Source organism: Piliocolobus tephrosceles, chromosome 20, assembly GCF_002776525.5.
Source record: "Piliocolobus tephrosceles isolate RC106 chromosome 20, ASM277652v3, whole genome shotgun sequence".
Lineage (NCBI taxonomy): Eukaryota > Metazoa > Chordata > Mammalia > Primates > Cercopithecidae > Piliocolobus > Piliocolobus tephrosceles.
In genome coordinates, this window is record NC_045453.1 from 8,515,399 (window position 1) to 8,535,711 (window position 20,313).

Sequence of the window (20,313 nt, forward strand, 5' to 3'; positions counted from 1 at the left end):
CCGTCTCAAGAAAAATTGAACTTTGGGAGTTTCCATTCAAATTAAATCACCAAAACAATGGGATGTCAAACAAAATGACTCATATGAAATTCTGATGCTCCCCCAAACTCAAGCTCTTTAAATAAAGTTTGTAAAACTTGTGCTTGAATGCCAACAACAAAAAAAAGTTGAACAAATGAGGTAAGGAAATCAGTATTTGAAGGTAAATTAGGAGCAGCATTGCCTACTCAAAAGATTTACAAGGATACAAACTGAGTATAAATGGTGATGGCTTACTTTCCAACTAGTATGAAAACTGAAAACCCCTTAATGCAGTAATATATGCAGATATGTCAATTTGGGAAACCAGTTTGAAGTTAAGCCATTTTGTTAAGTATGTATTGTAAATGGTGAAACTTTTCTTCACAAATATGCCCAATGCAGGAGGCCAAGAATACCCAGGTTTTACGGCCCGGCTGTTCACTTTTCTTTTTCGTAAACCCCTCAGTTTTGATATATTCTTCTAAAATACACAGGGCTAGACTATAATGGCATAAAGGAATTCATGGAGGGCAAGGTGAATGCAAGTTTCCGCAGACTTGGCACATTTTCCCAAGTGGAAAGTAATGAATTGCGACTAAAAGAACCTAATACTCTATTGTCAAATTTCTGTAACTTTAAAACATTTGAAAAATGAAGATTTCCTGTGGCCTTTTTAAGAGACTTTTATTTGAGTGGTTCTTACAAAGATTGTTGCAATATGAAAGTCATTTGTTTGATAGAAATATCAAGCTGTCTTGTCAAACACACTGAAGTAACCCAAAAATATATTTCAGAGCTCACAGAGCTTAAAAAGAGCAAAGATTATATGCAACCAGACAAAACCTATTTCTGCATTTCCTATTTCTTTCTCAGACTGCTTTGCTTACCAGACTCTCACTAAACATCTTCAGGAAATGCAGGGATCATTTTGTTTGGAATTTTAAGACACACCAGAACACATAGTATTTACAAAGAAACTTTTACAGATACATTAATTGAAAAGATACCATCAAGAAATATTGTAATTTTGAAATCTCCCTTTCTTGGCAATTGATCAGAATGCAAGATGAGATTCTACCAAACAGCCCTTTAGCTGTCTTGTATTTCCATACACTAGATGTGTATTTCAGAAACCTGCTCAACCATCAGCCAAAGATCAACATTAGTGAAATGTGAAATGTAACTTTTGTGTAAAAAGTTAGGCTTCTGAAACAGTAAAAACATTACATCCCTGGGTCTGCCTTTTTACAGAAAGCACATTTGTTCTCCTAGAGCTATTCCTATAGTTCATTAATTTTCTACATGAACATTTTAAAAGGCAGAACAAGAGAACAGTTTTGTATACATTGGGATTTACTATTTAGGGAGAATGAGCACACTGCATTCCTGTTAACATTTTTATTTTTTCAAGGTAACAGGAAATTGTATACAAATGACAGTAGATCCTTGCCTCTTTATTTTTATCTAAATAAAAGATAACTCAAGATGAATTCTCAAGAAAGAAAAAAAGCTATATACATAAGGGACTATATCTTCCTTCATCGTCTACTTGGAACCAGTAGTTGTGTTGCTGTCATAGAATCAGGAAACAGGTTGTGGTAAGTTGGAAGAGGTACATACGCTGCTGTTATCATTTTACCTATTGAAAGAAACAGACATGTTGGGTTTAACGTCTTCATTTTAGAGTCCTAATAACAATGAGTCAAAAAAATAAATTCAAACTCACCAGCAAACCACCTGCCATGCAATGCATTGACAGCAGCAATAGCTGCAGCAATTGATGGGCACTTCACGTACACATTGCCCTAAAACACAGAAAAAAATGAAGTTGTTGCTGTATACAAAATGGGCCCAGGTTAAGTTTATTCAAGTTGCCTGTAGAAACTTAGTGCTCTATAACCACAAAATGGTTTACCATAATTGTTCCACTGGCTAGTAAGTATATGCAGAATTTTATTGGAAAATGACTTATGCTACCAAACTTGCCCTGTTTTATCTTTTCTCTGTGATTTATATGCAGTCTAAGAATGAATCAAGATGCCAAGATTTCACAGCAAGCTTTGAGCATTACTAGAAACTCCTCTCATACCCTGATCAAACTGTTACTGATTTTCTTTTATTTTGGAGGGTTTATTTAGCAACTATATTAAAAGCTACTTTCAGGTACACACACACAAAAAACTATAATGGAAGACAGTGACCATAACATGCACCACATATGTGTGAAGATTAAGTAGAGACAAACAACCTAACATCATTCATAAACATGAAAATACCTGAGCTGAATTTTTGTCAACATAAATATGAATAACTCCTCCATGTTTATTACATTCTTCAATCACATCATCCTTAATCTCTGTATCCCATCCAACTTCTTCTTCTCTGTAAGAAAGTATTAAGGACTCTTAAATACTATTGAAACAACTATATATATTTACAAATGTATCAAAAAAATTAAATATTCTATGAATTAAAAAAAATACTTTGGGGAAAAAGCACACTGACAGAATGTCTCTTTCCCAAAGAACACTGCAGTCTGGTATTGAACAATAATTTTTTTTTTTTGAGACGGAGTCTCACTCTGTCGCCCGGGCTGGAGTGCGGTGGCCGGATCTCAGCTCCACTGCAAGCTCTGCCTCCCGGGTTCACGCCATTCTCCTGCCTCAGCCTCCCGAGTAGCTGGGACTACAGGCGCCCGCCACCTCGCCCGGCTAGTTTTTTGTATTTTTTTTAGTAGAGGCGGGGTTTCACTGTGTTAGCCAGGATGGTCTCGATCTCCTGACCTCGTGATCCGCCCGTCTCGGCCTCCCAAAGTGCTGCGATTGCAGGCTTGAGCCACCGTGCCCGGCCCTGAACAATAAATTTTCAATGAGGCCAGGCATGGTGACTCATTCCTGTAATCCCAGCACTTTGGGAGGCCAAGGTGGGCAGATCACCAGAGGTCAGGAGTTTGAGACCAGCCTGGCCATCATGGAGAAATCCGGTCTCTACTGAAAATACAAAAATTAGCCAGGAGTGGTAGCAGGTGCCTGTAATCCCTTCTATTCTGGAGGCTGAGGCAAGATAATCGCTTGAGTCCACGAGGCAGAGGTTGCAGTGAGCCAATATCAAATCCCTGCACTCCAGCCTAGGTGACTCCATCTCAAAAAAAAAAAAAAAAAAAAAAAAAAGTTAAAAGGTATAGGGCTCTGGGGAAAATCAAAGCCAAATAAGATAGAAAACATTGATCCCAACCTAATTTTATGACTCCGCATAACCTGAAAGTGACTTTTAAATAGTTAAATGGGCCAGGCACAGCAGCTCATGCCTGTAATTCCAGCACTTTGGGAGGCTGGCACATCACTTGAGGTCAGGAGTTCAAGACCAGGCTGGCCAACATGGCAAAACCCCATCTCTACTAGAAAGATACAAAAATCAGCCAGGCATCATGGCACATGCCTGTAATCCCAGCACTTTCGGAGGCTGAAGCGAGCAGATCACTTAAGGTCAGGAGTTTCGAGACCAGCCTGGCCAACATGAGAAAACCCTGTCTCTACTAAAAACACAAAAGTAGTTGGGCATGGTGGTGTGCACCTGTAATCCCAGCTAATTGGAAGGCATGAGAATTGCTTGAACCTGGGAGATGGAGGCTGCACTGAGCTGAGATAAAGCCGGTGGCACCACTGCACTCCAACCTGGAGTGAGACTCTGGCTCCAACAAAAAAAGTTAAATACTTCAATGCTATCTATTAAACGATACTTACTACAAAAGTTTATCACCATTTTATAGATAAATTTGAAAAGAATTCAAGACTCTTTGAATGAAAGAGTCATACAACTGTCATTATATGAAATGTAACTTATTGAAATAGAAACATCTACATTTTGATTGGATGTACTATATTATAAATACGATATTTAAAACCAATGAGAAGAGTTAAAAAATAGCATCCTAATCACTAGCTGGGCATAGTTACTAGCATTCTAATGCTAACAGTTATTAGTATCCTAATCACTAGCTAGGCATAGTTTCCACGCCTGTCTGAAAAATTATTTTAAAAGGATCAAAACTATGCAGTTTCAAATGAAATATGGAAATACCAGGCCGGGCGCAGTGACTCACGCCTGTAATCCCAGCACTTTGGGAGACTGAGGTGGGTGGATCACATCAGGTTGGGAGTTTGAGACTGGTCTGACCAGCATGGTGAAACCCCGTCTCTACTAAAACTACAAAATTAGCCGGGTGTCGTGGCGCATGCCTGTAATCCCAGCCACTCGGGAGGCTGAGGCAGGAGAACTGCTTGAACCCGGGAGGCGGAGGTAGCAGTAAGCCAAGATCGTGCCATTGCACTCTTGCCTGGGCAACAAGAGCGAAACTACATCTTAAAAAAAAAAAAAAAAGAGAGAGAAATATATGGAAAATATCTTTTCAAAACAACTCTATTAACACCTTGATAGGAAATATCAAGAATAAAGTCCATTACTTACGTTTGAGGGTTAAACATGTTAGAGAGTTGAAAACATTGTGTTGCAAGTGGCTGAACAGAGGCAGCTGCAGCTAAAGCTGAAGCTAAAAAAAGAGAGAGAAAAATTAGTTTCATGGAAAATGCATGAAAGTATCCCTCATAAATACTTTAAAACGAAACCAAAAACCCACCCCAAGCATGTAACTAGGATGTCACTGGAGTATTTTACCTTATTTAATATTGCTACTAAAGTATGTATCAGTAGCTTTTAAGTGCCAGAAAACTGAGGTAACCTAATACTTGAAACAGACATTCAGAAATTTGAGAATCCTATTTTTAACAGGGAAATTAAAGTTTACGTGTTATCAAAATCAATTCGATCAGACAAAATCTCAATACCCGAGTAAAAAGGAATAAAACAAAATCCTTTGAAATGCCAAATAAATCTATATCCTTTCCTATCTCTCAGCTTTCTGCCCATGAAGTTTTTTAAATCTACAAACTGTAATTATAAAAGAATTAAAAGACATATAAAATCATCCAAGTGTTTAAAGACAATGTCCTAGAAAAATAAATCCTATTATAACAATCCTATTAAGAAAAATAAATCCTATTAATAAATGTTTTAAAAATGATGCTTTAGCACAATAAAAGAACACTGAAAAGAGCAGCATATATGTGTAATATCCACTACTACCAAAACATACTGGGGTTTGAAGTTTAAAGAGCATTTTCCAAGACAGTTGCTCCAATGCTTTCACGTGATTTACAAAAATATTACCAGTAGCTGTTACAGAACTCACCGTAATCATATTATCTGACCAAATTTCATTCCAAAACATAATAACAACAAAGCTAAGGATAAAACAGTGCATTAGAAATTACGGTAATTAAAATAAACGATCACTTAAAGTATCAAAACTATTACACCGAGAAATTAGGGCTGTGCATAAAATATATCATAAAATGATGACTTTCTGGTAGCATTACAAGTACTTTAGCTTCTCTGTAATATACAAGTATTTTTTTCTTTTATAAAGTTTTATTTTAAACAAAACTTTAATGTAACATCAAATTCTACTGGAAAAAAGTTAGATTCGAGAGTGTATTATAACTATGCAAAAATGAAGATCACCGAATAGCTTACAGAAGATATGGAAGTATCCTTGAAAAAACTAGAAAGTCTAAACGCAACTGAGGAAGACTTGATTCTTCCAGTTTCTCAAGTTTAGTATGATTATATACCATGAATACTAAAAAATATTAAGAAAACGTACTATACAAATATTCATGTTCAACCTAGATCAATGCAGAACACAGTAAATCTGGGAAAATCTTTTTAAAATCTCTTAACAAAACAGCACTGAGTAGAAGCATCTTGTGAAAAAATTTAATTCTTGTCTATGATGGAACATGACGTATCTTTCTCATAATCATTTCCCTAAACATTAAGCATACTCCTACAAAAGATACAGAACTTACATTAACAGCAAAATGCTCATGTCAAGCAACAGAGATTTAGTGATAACTAAAAACAAGAAATTATAGCCTACTTAATGAATGGTTTCTCTGAAATATGCTTGTAATTTAAGTTTGGATAAACCTCTTATTGCTTGGTACCAGCTTAAATAAATCACTGAGTACTATGTCTTAAGCAAAAAAAGGTGAGTTTTATAGCATGATTCATAATTTTATACTGACACAACTTCCAGATTCCATGTTCTAAAATACTTGCTTACTCGTTAACAAGAAAATACTTCATTTCCTGACTTCTATATGCAACTTATCAACACTCAGAACACACAGGCATAAAACAAAAACAAGGCTGAAAATTTTAAGCAAACTAAAGCAAAAAACATTTTTGATTTTTTTTTAAGTCCACTAATTTGGGTTAGGTCTTCTGAAATACAGACAGATTACTATGAATATACCACTATGTGCCATTGTGTCAAAATTCAGTCCAAATTACTGGTATAAAAATATGACAATAAATACAGAAAACTGTCTTACTACATTTAATTCTATTTCAAAGGCAAAAATAAAAAATAGAAACACTTCAACTCACCTTCAGTCTGCTGGGAAAGTCTTGTTTGCAAATCTATAACAAAAGAGAATTCTACAGCTCAGTGCAGGAACAATGAAGAGCCTCAACTAACAGGGTAAATGTCAGGAAAGCATTAATAAAAGAGGACTACAACAGCAGGGTTTATTGAAATGTACTTAGTAAAACCTGGCAGCAAAACCTCCTTCCCCATTCCTCATTGACAAGGCTTTGGGGCTTTTCCCCCTCTTATCCTGGGAAACTTACTTTTCCCTCTCTCTTCCTAGACTAAACTACTCTTCCATATCTCAAGTGAATTCCACTACACTACTATACAGCTGGGAATAATGGGAAATGGGGAAAGGGAAGCACACCGGTCAGAAAATGACTGAAAAACCCTGATCTTGAGAATTCAATTCCAAGTACTTGGGAGGAAATACAAGTATTTATATTTTTAGTGGCCATAGTACTTAACACTTTAAAAGGATATTGTAAAATTCTAAATAGTGCACATAAAAAGCTGTAACAGTTTCAATGATTTCCCAATTTAGGAAGAACATCACCATTGGGAAATATACCATTCCAACAGTATGTATATATTATTTTTTAAGGACTTTTCAAAGATTTAACTTGTCAAATCTAGCCCATAATGGGTCAACTTGATTAATGATTTCCTGGCCTAGTGTAAAAATTTAGCAAGGCAGGCATAAAAATCTCTGGAGTTTTCTTACAAGCTATGAAGTTTAGGAAAATCAATCAGTATTAAAAATAAGAGGGATGTGACCAATATATTTTCTCATATAATCGTTAGATTTCTACAGTGGATGCCGTCTTAAAGCTGCTACAGAGTGCAACAGTGGCAAGCCGGAAGATTAAGTCTGCCACAGTGCTATAATGCTCTCCTGAAGTTCTTTTGATAGAAATATACAACATCAAAATTTTGATTCAGTAACCTCATTTTCATTAAAATCTGATTCAATTTCAACACTTTATTACCACATATACGGGTTTCTTGCTGGGGACAGAAAACGATCATAAAACATGGGCAAAAAAGTACCGGGATCTGCAGCCCAAGTTGTATCAGGATAAAATACCTGGGTCCCAGGTGCTCAAAATTGGCATCTCAGGGAGCTGAAGAAATGTAACTGGTGTATACTGAAGGAACTTGAAGACATGACCATGTGAACAGTGTCAATAAACTTTAAATAATAACACAATGTCTTTTTTTTCCTAAAATGGGAAAAAATGTATAGATATCAGAAATCCATGCTATTTTGTCTATCAACCCAATCATAATTTCAAAAATGATTTGTCATATCATTTGTGACAAAGTAAAAAATAAAGCATGGGTTTCATAAAGATAAAGACTCTAACCTATCTTAGAAAGGGCCTATCAAACTGGCAGAATAAAATAATGTGGATACAGTGATGATCCACCCCTGGTTTCACCCAATAGCTTAAAAAGACTTAGGGGACAAGGGTCTCAAACACAGTGAACACTCTACAATTTTATTTCAACAGGTTATATGTAGTATTTTAATGACCACCATCTGGAGAAAAACATCAGTTACACAGATATTCACCTAAAACATGAGTGTTATTAATGCAGAAGAAATTTATAGTAAGTCTAATAAAACAGAATGATCTTTAAAATCATCTCTACCACCAGCACTAAAAAACAGAATATAACAAGATACATAGATAAAGGGTAGGGACTATTATCAGGAATCCATATGGAGCTTTAGGATTTTAGCTGCCTACATTCAAACAATCTTAATATAAACTATACGATAAGAAAGAACCTGAGAGGTACAGTCATACATAATAAAAGAAATAATGGCTGACGGCAGAACTGATATTTAACAGAGGATTATCTTCAGTTAACTGAAGATATTCAGAGCAAATCAAGGTATCTGATACAGCATCCAGGGTGTAACAGTAATTGTCTATAAATGACCCCTTTTTGTCACTGTATCAATTCCCTGAAGGCAGGAACAAATCTTTCACCACCCTTTAGTGGAATACCTAGAACAGGAACTAAAAATTTTCTAAATTTTCAAAGAACAATATGAACAACGGGAAGCAAAATAGGTAAACAGTTTTCTAGTTAAAAAAAAAAAAAACCCTTTTAAACTGCAATAATAGGGTATAATTTTCTAAGTAATGAATTTAGTATCAATTAGAGCAAGTAGCAATTGACAATTATTCACTATAAAGGATCAAATAGCTAACACTATAAACTCAAAATATGTATTAATCCAATGGAATAACTTAAGGAGGGATCAAATGACTGTTAAATACACAAATGCCTTACTGGTTGATACTTCTTATAAGTATAAACTGGCATCGTCATCAGAAATTCTAGGGAGTAACTGCTTGTCAAATTTCAAGATAAGTCATACAATCTGATAGAAAGGGAATGAAATCAAAGGCAGGTTTTCTAAAGGTACTCACACACTTAAGAACATCCACTAAGAAGGCAAAGCAGTGAAAAAATAAATATAAGAACAGAAATGATCTACTTTAATTAAATATTGAGCCTTCAATTTCGAAGAAAGTCATGAAGCAACCACAGGACCTCTCCATACATTCAGATGCAGTACTACCAGGGTCTAAAATATATCTTCTGAGTTACAGTCTCACTTCGTATATAAGGTCAAAGGACCAGCCAGGTGAGGCGGCTCATGCCTGTAGCCCAGGATTTTGGAGGTTGAGGCGGGCGGGTCTCTACACTACAAGGTTCCTCTTATAATGTTCTAAAGGCATGTCTTTGACATTTCAAAATTAAATCCTATCTCCTAGATTTGGGTCAATGTAGAAGTTACAGGTAATTAAGGCATGAGGGCCCAAAGAAGTGGCTCACATCTGTAATCCCAGCACTTTGGGAGGCCAAGGCGGGCAGATCACTTGAGGTAAGGCGTTCAAGACCAGCCTGGCCAACATGGTGAAACCCCATCTCTACTAAAAATATCCCTGCTACTCGGGAGGCTGAGGCACAAGAATTGCTTGAACCCAAGAGGCGGAGGTTGCAGTGAGCCGAGACTGCACCACTACACTCCAGCCTGGGCAACAGAGCAAGTCAACTGTCATAAAAAAAATAAATTAAAAATAAATTTAAAAAGGTGGGGAGGGGTGCACGGGGGAATGAGTGTTTTATAAACTAAATCCCTTTTTACACAACTGTAAAAATGTCAATTCACCCTTCTTTTCCTGTTGTCTCCAAAATCTCCATCTCCCAATTCATGATCTTAAATTTGTATGTACTATTAAGAAAAATAACTGTCTCTACACTCTTACTACTACAATAGTTTTAAGTAAAGCTTTTTCAAATGCCTCTAGTATTTTCTGAATTCGAATATTACAACAAATATTTTTTTGATCAAACAATATAGACCTTGTAGTATTCAATAAAAGTGATATATTTTAAAATATATCACTTAATTTAAAATATATTATGTCAATGAATTTCAACTAAAAACTGGGGTGCAGGGTTTAAAATTGTCCTGACAGCTCATTTTGATGCATGGTTAATTCTAGCTTACATCTCCACTTCCTTAAATAGAAGACTAGAAACTAACAGGTTATAAGTACTTGATGAATTGAATTCTCAGTGAGTCCTTTTGAATGTAAAAATTTGGAAAATTTTCGAATTAGATGAAAAAAACAATGATTTAAAATTAGAAAAGATTCAATTCCTACCTGCCACAGCACCAAATGCCAAAGAGCCACTCATCTGTAGAGCTTGCTGTGCTGCTGGTGGAATCTGCAAACCTGTACCTGTAAAAGAATAGTCTTAAAGTTCTTACTATGTTGACAGCAGAGAAACGAAGTTTCCTGGGTGGTTAATATCATGATCACTTCACTAAAACAAACTGCAAGGAGGGCCGAGTGTGGTGGTTTATGCCTGTTATCTTAGCTAGCACTCAGGGAGGTGGTTCACTTAATAAGAGATCGAGACCAACCTGGGCAACAATTGTGAAACTCCATCTCTCTCTCTCCATATATATATATATATATATTTTGAGATGGACTATCACTCTTGTTGCACAGGCTGGAGTGCAATGGCGCAATCTCAGCTCACTGCAACCTCCCCCTCCCAGGTTCAAATGATTCTCCTGCCTCAGCCTCCTGAGTAGCTGAGATTACAGGCACGCGCCACCATGGCCAGTTAATTTTGTATTTTTAGTAGAGACAGGGTTTCTCCATGTTGGTCAGGCTGGTCTCGAACTCCTGACCTCAGGCAATCCACCTGCCACGGCCTCCCAAAGTGCTGGGATTACAGTTGTGACCCACTGCACCCGGCAGAAACCCCATCTCTTAAAAACAACCAACCAGGCCGGGCGCGGTGGCTCAAGCCTGTAATCCCAGCACTTTGGGAGGCCGAGACGGGCGGATCACGAGGTCAGGAGATCGAGACCATCCTGGTTAACACAGTGAAACCCCGTCTCTACTAAAAATACAAAAAAAAACTAGCCGGGCGAGGTGGCGGCGCCTGTAGTCCCAGCTACTTGGGAGGCTGAGGCAGGAGAATGGCGTAAACCCGGGAGGCGGAGCTTGCAGTGAGCTGAGATCCGGCCACTGCACTCCAGCCTGGGCGACAGAGCGAGACTCCGTCTCAAAAAAAAAAAAAAAAAAAAAACAACCAACAACAAAAAAACAGAAATGAGCCAGGCATGGTGGTGGTGGTTTACTACTGTTAGTCCCAGCTATTTAGAGGTTAGGGTGGGAGGATGGCTTCAGCCAAAGAGGCAGAGGTTGCAGTGAGCCAGAATCGCACAACTGCACTCCAGATTGGGCAACAAAGCCAGACCCTGCATCAAAAAATAAGAAATTACAAAAAGAAAAACTTGTAACTTCCTAAGTATGACATATAAACACTACATAAAGGAAATCTTGCAAATTATGCTGTGGCGTTCAAAACACGTAATATAGATTTCCACACATTAATACAAGGCACATCATCTATAAAATAACATGCAGTGTGCCTAAGGATAACGCCAACTACAAAACAAGATAAAATCTTTTTCCATTTCTTAGTTTGCATGGCTACCTTTCTTTTCCATTACAATACCTACAGTAAATCATTCGTAGTAGCAAGGAACTTACCCTCTGCAAGTCTTGCCATTAACTGAAGACGACCAGTTGTTCCCAAATCAATTCCAGTCCTTTCCAGTTCATCACTGTCCAAAAATGAACTAGCACTCGAAGCATCAGTACGTTCAGTAACATGACCAACTTTCATTGGCCTTCCTGCTAGTTCAAATCCATTAAGTTGTTCCAAAGCCTTTTTGGCACATTCTGAATCAGAAAACTATATGATGAGGGAGGCGGGGACAGGAGACAGTGTTTTAGTTTTTAAAATATAAACTATACTTTAAAATATAAATATATTTTTAATATATTCAATAATTATTCCTGAATACTAAGGTAGAATTTTCAAGTGGTAAGTAGCGAACATAACACACATGAAGATGACACAAGCAAATTAAATTAGGCTTATTGATGCGGTAGTTTACATAAAAGATATTACCAGTAATGACAGCTTTATATTTGAGAACGTGAGATCGTGGTTAGAAAATGTGAAAACTGGCTGGGTGCAGTGGCTCCCACCTGTAATCTCAGCACTTTGGGAGGCCGAGGCAGGCAGAACACCTGAGGTAGAATTTAGTACTTTTCTAATAAAAATGTGCCCACTGACGAAAGTCAATATAATCCTCACATATACAATAACACTACTTTTATATAAGCAATTAAATACATAACTTGACATAAATTACATATATATAAAATTCTGATTTACACATATACCCACAATGGCTTATTTGGAGGAAAAAAGGTGGAAAATATCCACACTAAAGTTACTAGAATAAAAAAATAAAATTGGTGAGCTATGTTTCATAATTTTCTCCTTTCACCAGTTCACTGAGGTAGGTAACAGCCCCACGACAAATTAAACAGATTCGCTATCAACACAGCAACAGGCTTACGTTTTATTGAAATGTAGATATAAGTCAACAATTTTAATTTCCCGATAGAGGTATATAATGTACTTTCAAAAATACTGTTTCTAGGCCGGACGCGGTGGCTTACACCTGTAATACCAGCACTTCGGGAGGCTAAGGCAGGCGGATCACAAGGTCAGGAGATTGAGACCATCCTGGCTAACACAGTGAAACCCCGTCTCTACTAAAAGTGCAAAAAATTAGCCAGGCAAGGCGGCGGGCACCTGTAGTCCCAGCTCCTTGGGAGGCTGAGGCAGGAGAATGGCCTGAACCCGGGAGGCGGAGTTTGCAGTGAGCCGAGTTCGCGCCACTGCACTCCAGCCTGGGCGACTGAGCGAGACTCCGTCTCAAAAAAAAAAAAAAAAAAAAACAAAAACCGTTTCCAGGACCTTAAAAGATTACAGAGCTCACACATCTGAAAAAAGTACCATCATGTATAAGTTTCATAATGAGATGTTAATACATAAAAACACTTCGCTTTTAAAAGTAAAAGGCATATCTTCTTAAATCTTCTTACAATTACTTCAACTGTCACCTCATAACCCTACTAACACAGGGCAGCCATGGCTAGCCAAAAACACTTTGACGGAGTCTCACTCTGTCGCCCAGGCTGGAGTGCAGTGGCCGGATCTCAGCTCACTGCAAGCTCCGCCTCCCGGGTTTGCGCCATTCTCCTGCCTCAGCCTCCCGAGTAGCTGGGACTACAGGCGCCTGCCACCTCACTCAGCTAGTTTTTTGTATTTTTTTAGTAGAGACGGGGTTTCACCATGTTAGCCAGGATGGTCTCGATCTCCTGACGTCGTGATCCACCCGTCTCGGCCTCCCAAAGTGCTGGGATTACAGGCTTGAGCCACTGCCCCCGGCCCAAAAACACTTCTAAAAAAAAAATTTTTTGAGACAAGATTCTTGCTGTGTCACCCAGGCTGGAGGGCAGTGGTGCCAACTCAGTGCACTGCAACCTCTGCCTCCCGGGTTTAGGCAATTCTTCCTCACCCTCCCTAGTTGCTAGGATTACGGGCACCCGCCACCACGTCCAGCTAATTTTTTGTATTTTTAGTACAGACGGGGTTGCACCATGTTGGCCAAGATGGTCTCAATCTCCTGACCTCAGATGATCCAACCCTCTCAGCCTCCCAAACTGCTGGGATTACAGGCATGAGCCACTACACACAGCCCAAAAGCATTTTTGATAAAACAATTCTAGTCTTGGTTGTGAGGTATGTACATTAAAAAAAGGATCTTAAGTAAAAAAGGATTGTTAACAGACCTTCATTTATTTAACTGTTAACAATGTGTCAAAAGGTTATCAGAGATAGAAGTATAAAACATTCAACTATATGACTATCTGGCTGACCATATATATACATCCTATATATATGTATATATAGAATATCGTAAAGGATAACAGGAACACAGTAATATAGTTTGGATCCTTGTCCCCTCTAAACCTCATGTTGAAATGGGATCCCCACTGTGGAAGGTGTGACTTGACAAAAAGTATGAAAAGGCAGATCCCTCATGAATGGCTTGGTGCACTGCCCCGGCTAATGGGCAAGAGTTCTTGCTCTGTTACTTCACAGGATGTCTTCCTCTCTCCTCCTCCCTTTCTACAAGTGACACATCTGCTCCTCCAAGAAATAACCACAAGTAAAGGCTTTGTGAAGCATGATTAACAGGTTCCTGAGGCCACCACAGAATCTGAGCAGCTCTTAGTGTCATGTTTATATGGCCTGCAGAACGTAATAAACCTATTTTCTTAAATTATTTTATATTTATTTAGTTTTAGTTTTATTTTTTTCCGAGGCATAGTCTTACTCTGTTGCCCAGGCTGGAGCGCTGGAGCACAATAGCACAATCTTGGCTCACTGCAATCTCCACATCCTGAGTTTAAGGAATTCTCCTGCCTCGCCTCACAAGTAGCTGGGATTACTGTCAAGCACCACCATGTCCAGCTAATTTTTGTATTTTTAGTAGAGATGGGGTTTCGCCATGTTGGCCAGGCTGGTCTCAACTGCACTACGGCCTAGGCAACAGAGCAAGACTCTAGCTCATGAAAAAACAAGTTAATTAATTAAAAATTAAAGCCAGAAGCAGAGCTTCATGTATATAATCCCAGCACTTTGAGAGGCTGAAGTGGGAGATCACTTGAGCTCAGGAGTTTGACACCAACCTAACCAACACAGTGAGACCTGTCTTTATAATTTTTCTTTATAAATTATCCAGTCTTGAGTATTACTTTATAGGAACACACAATGGACTAACATATCGTTTAAAAAACTTTCATTATATAATAAATGGTAACCGCTGCTTACTAAAAAGTAGCAACTGTGCGAAAATTTCTTTTTTGAGACGGAGTCTCGCTCTTGACCTCCAGGCTGGAGTGTAGTGGTGCGATCTTGGCTCACTGCAACCTCCGCCTCCCAGATTCAAGAGACTCTCCTGCCTCAGCCTCCTAAGCAGCTGGGATTACAGGCAACCATCACCATGTCTGGCTACTTTTTTTTTTTTTTTTTGAGACGGAGTCTCGCTCTGTCGCCCGGGCTGGAGTGCAGTGGCCGGATCTCAGCTCACTGCAAGCTCTGCCTCCCGGGTTTATGCCATTCTCCTGCCTCAGCCTCCGGAATAGCTGGGAATACAGGTGCCCGCCACCTCGCCTGGATCGTTTTTTGTATTTTTTAGTAGAGACGGGGTTTCACCGTGTTAGCCAGGATGGTCTCGATCTCCTGACCTTGTGATCCACCCGTCTCGGCCTCCCAAAGTGCTGGGATTACAGGCTTGAGCCACCGCGCCCGGCCCGTCTGGCTACTTTTTGTACTTTTTAGTAGAGATGGGGTTCTTCCATGCTGGCCATGCTGGTCTCGAACTTCTAACCTCAGGTGATCCACCCGCCTCGGCCTCCCAAAGTGCTGGGATTACAGGCCCCACCCCACCGCGTGCAGCCACAAAAACTAAATTTAAATCACTTGAAAATATTAAACATGCTGCCTTCCCCACCATTATTAACTATTATTGTACTTTTCCTATGCAACTTAGATCAAAAAATTTTAGGAGTTCCTAAGTGTGATGATTTGGTTTTCACATTCATGTGTGAGCTGTGCCTGCCTTTTGTTACAAGGGCATATTAAAATTTGCTGTGAAAAAAACTTTTTTTGATCAGACACAGAGGCTCAGTCCTGTAAATCCCAGCAATTTGGAAGGCTAAGGTAGGACATCACTTAAGGCCAGGAACTAGAGACTGATCTGATTTGCAACACAGCAAATACAGTTAAAAGAAGAAGAAAAAAACCTAAGTAATGTAATTATGGTAATTACTTACTGTAATAAATCCATATCCCTTGGATCGACCAGTTTCACTGTCCATCATCAGCTGGATACTTTCAATCTATAATTGAAAAGCATAATTACTATTTAACTCAAAAGCAGAGTACAAAACTACTTTATTCCCTGAGACATGGCTTTAAAAATCTACTAGTCTCCTCATCCTCCAAAATAGAAGACTTATCACAAAACCTCGTCACCAAGAAGTCTTTTTGAAGTCTAGAAACTATAATTTTATATTTAAAATGAAAAAAATTAGGCTGGGTGTGGTGGCTGGCACCTGTAATCCCAGCATTTTGGGAGGCTGGAGGAGGCGAATCACCTGAGGTCAGGAGTTTGGGATCAGGTGAAACAAGTATCCACTAACATGGTGAAATCAGGTCTCCACCAAAAACACAAAAATTGTCTGGGCTTAGCAGCGCATGCCTGTACGCCCAGCTACTCAGAATGCTGAAGCAGGAGAATCGCTTGAACCCGGGAGGCAGAGGCTGTAACAAGCCCAGAGCATGCCACTAGTACAGCCAGTTTGGGCAACAGAGTGAGACTTGGTGTCAAACAAAAACAGACTCTTGAAACTTCCCAGGCAAGAAATTATGCATTGGGGAGCAGAGGGGGGAGAAAAAAAAACCATGATTTTAAATTAAGATTATCTTTTACATCAATACTAAACCACTGAAAACCAGAAATCCATCGTAAATTACCATTAGAAGGTAGAAACAAAATCAATGTTTCCTTCCCACTATGCTAATAACACCAAGCAGTAATTTCCAATTATACCAGGCAGAATTGTAAAAATGGAGTAACTAAAAGTTATTCCAATGAATTTGGCGTTAACTGCACAATTCTGTGAACGGTACTAACTAAAAACCATTAAGTTTACTTTCAATCAGTGAAATTGTAACACAATCTCCCAATTAAGCTGTCCATAAAAAAAAAAAAAGGAGTGAAAAACTAAAACAGAGCATCCAGCCAGGTGGGTTGGCTCAGGTCTATAATCCCAGCACTTTGGGAGACAGGAGGATCACATGTTAAGGAGGTGGACGCTACACAGTGAGCTTGCATCATGCTGTTGCACTCCAGTCAGAGTCACAGACGGAGACTCTATCTCAAATAAGGAAGGAACTTTTAATGTTAAGTATATTTTACCAAAATTAAAAAAAAAAGCAGCAAAGTTTATTTGCTAGTATTTCCTAAGCCACAGAATGTCTATGGAAGAATGTTTAAAAAAAAAAAAAAAAAAAACAGATAAGGGCTGCCTCTAGAAAAGGGGTAGTCGTGTATGAAGCGGAGCTATATATGATACGGATAAAATATTCTAGGAGCATTAGTCAGCAAAAAATAAACAATATAAACATTTAGACTGGGCTTGGTGGCTCACACCTGTAATCCCAGCACTTTGGGAGGCTGATGTAGGCAGACTGCCTGAGCTCAGGAGTTCGAGACCAGCCTGGGCACCATGGTGAAACCCCATCTCTACTAAAACACAAAAAATAAGGTCGGGCTCAGTGGCTCACGCCTGTAATCCCATTTCGGGAGGCTGAGGAGGGCGAATCACCAGAGGCCGGGAGTTCGCGACCAGTCTGACCAACATGGAGAAACCCTGTCTCTATTAAAAATACAAAATGAGTACGGAGTGGAGGTGAATGCCTGTAATCCCAGCTACTTGGGAGGCTGAGGCAGGAGAATCGCTTGAATCCGGGAGACGGGAGTTGCGGTGAGCTGAGGTCACGCCACTGCACTCCAGCCTGGGCAACAAAAGTGATACTCCGTCTCAAAAAAAAAAGCCAGGTGTGGCGGCATGCACCTATAATCCCAGCTGCTAGGGAAGCTGTAGAAGAATCACTAGAACCTGGCAGGCAGAGGTTGCAGTGAACCAAGATTGTGCTACTGCACTCCAGCCTGGGTGACAGCGCAAGACTCAGACTCCAAAAAATTAAACCTTTAAAAAGGGCTTCTTATTAAAGCTGCTACATAATGTTTAATGGAGTTGGGCACTTAATACAGACTAATTGTTCTAGGGCAAAGGTAAGCAAACTACATATACCCTATGGAACAACTCCAGCTTGACTTGTTTTATAAATGTTTCTCCTGTCTGAGCCTCCAAAGTAGTAAGCTGGAACTACAGGCATATGCCACCAAGCCCGGCTAATTTTTGCATTTTTAGCAGAGACGAGGTTTCACCATGTTGGCCAGGCTGGTCTCGAATTCCTGACCTCAAGTGATCCACCCAACTCTGCCCCTCAAAATGCTGGGATCACAAAGTGCTGAGGTCAGGAGTTTGGGACCAGGTGAAACAGATATCCACCAACATGGCGAAATCAGGTCTCCACCAAAAATACAAAAATTGTCTGGGCTTAGTGGCGCATGCCTGTACGCCCAGCTACTCAGAATGCTGAAGCAGGAGAATCGCTTGAACCCGGAGGCAGAGGATGAGTCACTGTGCCCTGCCCATACTCATTTTCTTAACAGCTTACAGCTGTTTGGAGGAGAGTTGAGTACTTGCAACAAGTCCATATGGCACTGACAACCTAAAATGGGTCTGGACACAGTGGCTCACGCCTGTAATCACAACACTTCAGGAAACCGAGGCGGGTAGATCACCTGAGGTCAGGAGTTTGAGACCAACCTGACCAACATGGAGAAACTCAGTCTCTACTAAAAATACAAAAAATTAGGTGGGTGTGGTGGTCGGAGTCTGTAATCCCAGCTACTCAGGAGGCTCAGGAAGGAGAATCAATTGAACCCGGGAGGCAGAGGTTGCAGTGAACCGAGATCGCGCCATTGCACTGCAGCCTAGGGGAAAAGAGTGAAACTCCCATCTCAAAATTTAAGCAACAGTTTGACAAACCATACTGTGAAGTAACTAATTTAAATATCAACTGTTCCCTGATGTTCTTTTTTTTTTTTTTGATGGAGTCTCGCTCTGTCGCCCAGGCTGGAGTGCAGTGGTGCAATCTCGGTTCACTGCAACCTCTGCCTCTCAGGCTCACGCCATTCTCCTGCCTCAGCCTCCCGAGCAGCTGGTACTACAGGCGCGCACCACCACACCCGGCTAATTTTTTCGTGTTTTTTTTAGTAGAGATGGGGTTTTACCGTGTTAGCCAGGATGGTCTCGATCTCCTGACCTCTTGATCCACCCGCCTCGGCCTCCCCAAGTGCTAGGATTACAGACGTGAGCCACCACGCCAGGCCCTGACGTTCATTTTTATATGGTACGTAGATTTCTCAAATATCTATGATTATTCTTTTTCTTTTCTTTTTGTATTTTTAGTACAGACAAGGTTTCACCACACTGGCCAAGCTGGTCTCAAACTCCTGATCTCAGGCAATCCACCTGCCTCGGCCTCCCAAATAGATGGGATTACAAGTGTAAGGCACTGCACCCGGCCGGTGAATCCATTTTTAAAAGTTAAATTTTATTTGTTCTATCTAGCTCCTTTTAAATTTATGCCTTTTGCTAGAATTACTGAGTGGAAAAGGTTCATTGCTCAGTGACAGAACAGTCTTGGAAACTGTATCTCCTTAACACAAGACTAGTTAGACACCCTTGGTTTAGGTATATAGCACAGACAAGTCCTCCAGAACAAAATCCAAGCTGTTCTGAACTGAACTCAAGACCACAATGCCAGACACAAGGAGGACATACAGAAATTATGTAGTTATACTCAGATCAACAACCTACTGAAAGATTCACTGAAGACTGTGGACTTACCCTTCCAAAAGGCTCAAAGATCCCACGAAGCATATCTTCAGTTATGTTGAAGTGTAATGAGCCCACATAAAGCCTCATAGGTCCAGCACTTCCCTTTTGTAAATTGTTTGCCATTGCTGCAGCTCTGTTTTTCTCTGCCTATAAGACAAAATGCATGTCACAGAGCTAATACACAGCAGTTTAAAGACACACGCCTTCCATTTGCATAACTAATGTCAAAGTTTAGAGTGATAAAAATACTACCCTACATAAGGATCAACTTAAAAGGAGACATCTAGCATATGCAAAATTCACAGAGGGGAAGGAGATTACATTTTACCAAGGGCCTGCAGGAAATTAGGGGGTTACACCTTCAAGAGTACAGTTTCTTTTTTTTTTTTTTTTGAGGCGGAGTCTCGCTCTGTCGCCCGGACTGGAGTGCAGTGGCCGGATCTCAGCTCACTGCAAGCTCTGCCTCCTGGGTTTACGCCATTCTCCTGCCTCAGCCTCCCAAGTAGCTGGGACTACAGGTGCCCGCCAACTCGCCCGGCTAGTTTTTGTATTTTTAGTAGAGACGGGGTTTCACCGTGTTAGCCAGGATGGTCTCGATCTCCTGACCTCGTGATCCGCCCGTCTCGGCCTCCCAAAGTGCTGGGATTACAGGCTTGAGCCACCGCGCCCGGCCAAGAGCACAGTTTCTGGCTGGGCGCAGTGGCTCATGTCTGTAATCCCAGCACTTTGGGAGGCCGAGGCAGGCAGATCACAAGGTCAGGAGATTGAGACCATCCTGGCTAA

At 40.0% G+C, this 20,313-nt stretch overlaps 1 protein-coding gene and 1 non-coding gene across 10 annotated transcripts in view; one reads left to right on the forward strand and one right to left on the reverse strand.

The window, feature by feature from the left end:
• Positions 1 to 686: 686 nt before the first annotated feature.
• The window catches only part of RBM39 (RNA binding motif protein 39), a 39,928-nt gene continuing 20,301 nt past the window's right edge, over positions 687 to 20,313 (reverse strand). For 6 of the 9 annotated variants that reach the window (XM_026455260.1, XM_026455265.2, XM_026455268.2 and 3 more), the window contains 9 exons: positions 19,540 to 19,677; positions 15,826 to 15,891; positions 11,614 to 11,818; positions 10,207 to 10,284; positions 6,532 to 6,582; positions 4,489 to 4,570; positions 2,298 to 2,403; positions 1,748 to 1,826; positions 687 to 1,660 (listed from right to left, as the gene is read on the reverse strand). In XM_026455260.1, coding sequence (XP_026311045.1) covers positions 1,560 to 1,660; positions 1,748 to 1,826; positions 2,298 to 2,403; positions 4,489 to 4,570; positions 6,532 to 6,582; positions 10,207 to 10,284; positions 11,614 to 11,818; positions 15,826 to 15,891; positions 19,540 to 19,677 — 906 coding nt within the window. In that variant the 3' untranslated portion in view covers positions 687 to 1,559. The remainder of the gene's footprint in view (positions 1,661 to 1,747; positions 1,827 to 2,297; positions 2,404 to 4,488; positions 4,571 to 6,531; positions 6,583 to 10,206; positions 10,285 to 11,613; positions 11,819 to 15,825; positions 15,892 to 19,539; positions 19,678 to 20,313) is intronic. The other 3 variants (XM_026455263.2, XM_026455262.2, XM_026455261.1) reach the window with 3 other exon arrangements.
• Positions 15,549 to 15,648, forward strand: LOC111534131. The gene has a single exon (XR_002729033.1). It is a non-coding gene; the product is annotated as a small nucleolar RNA U13 (small nucleolar RNA).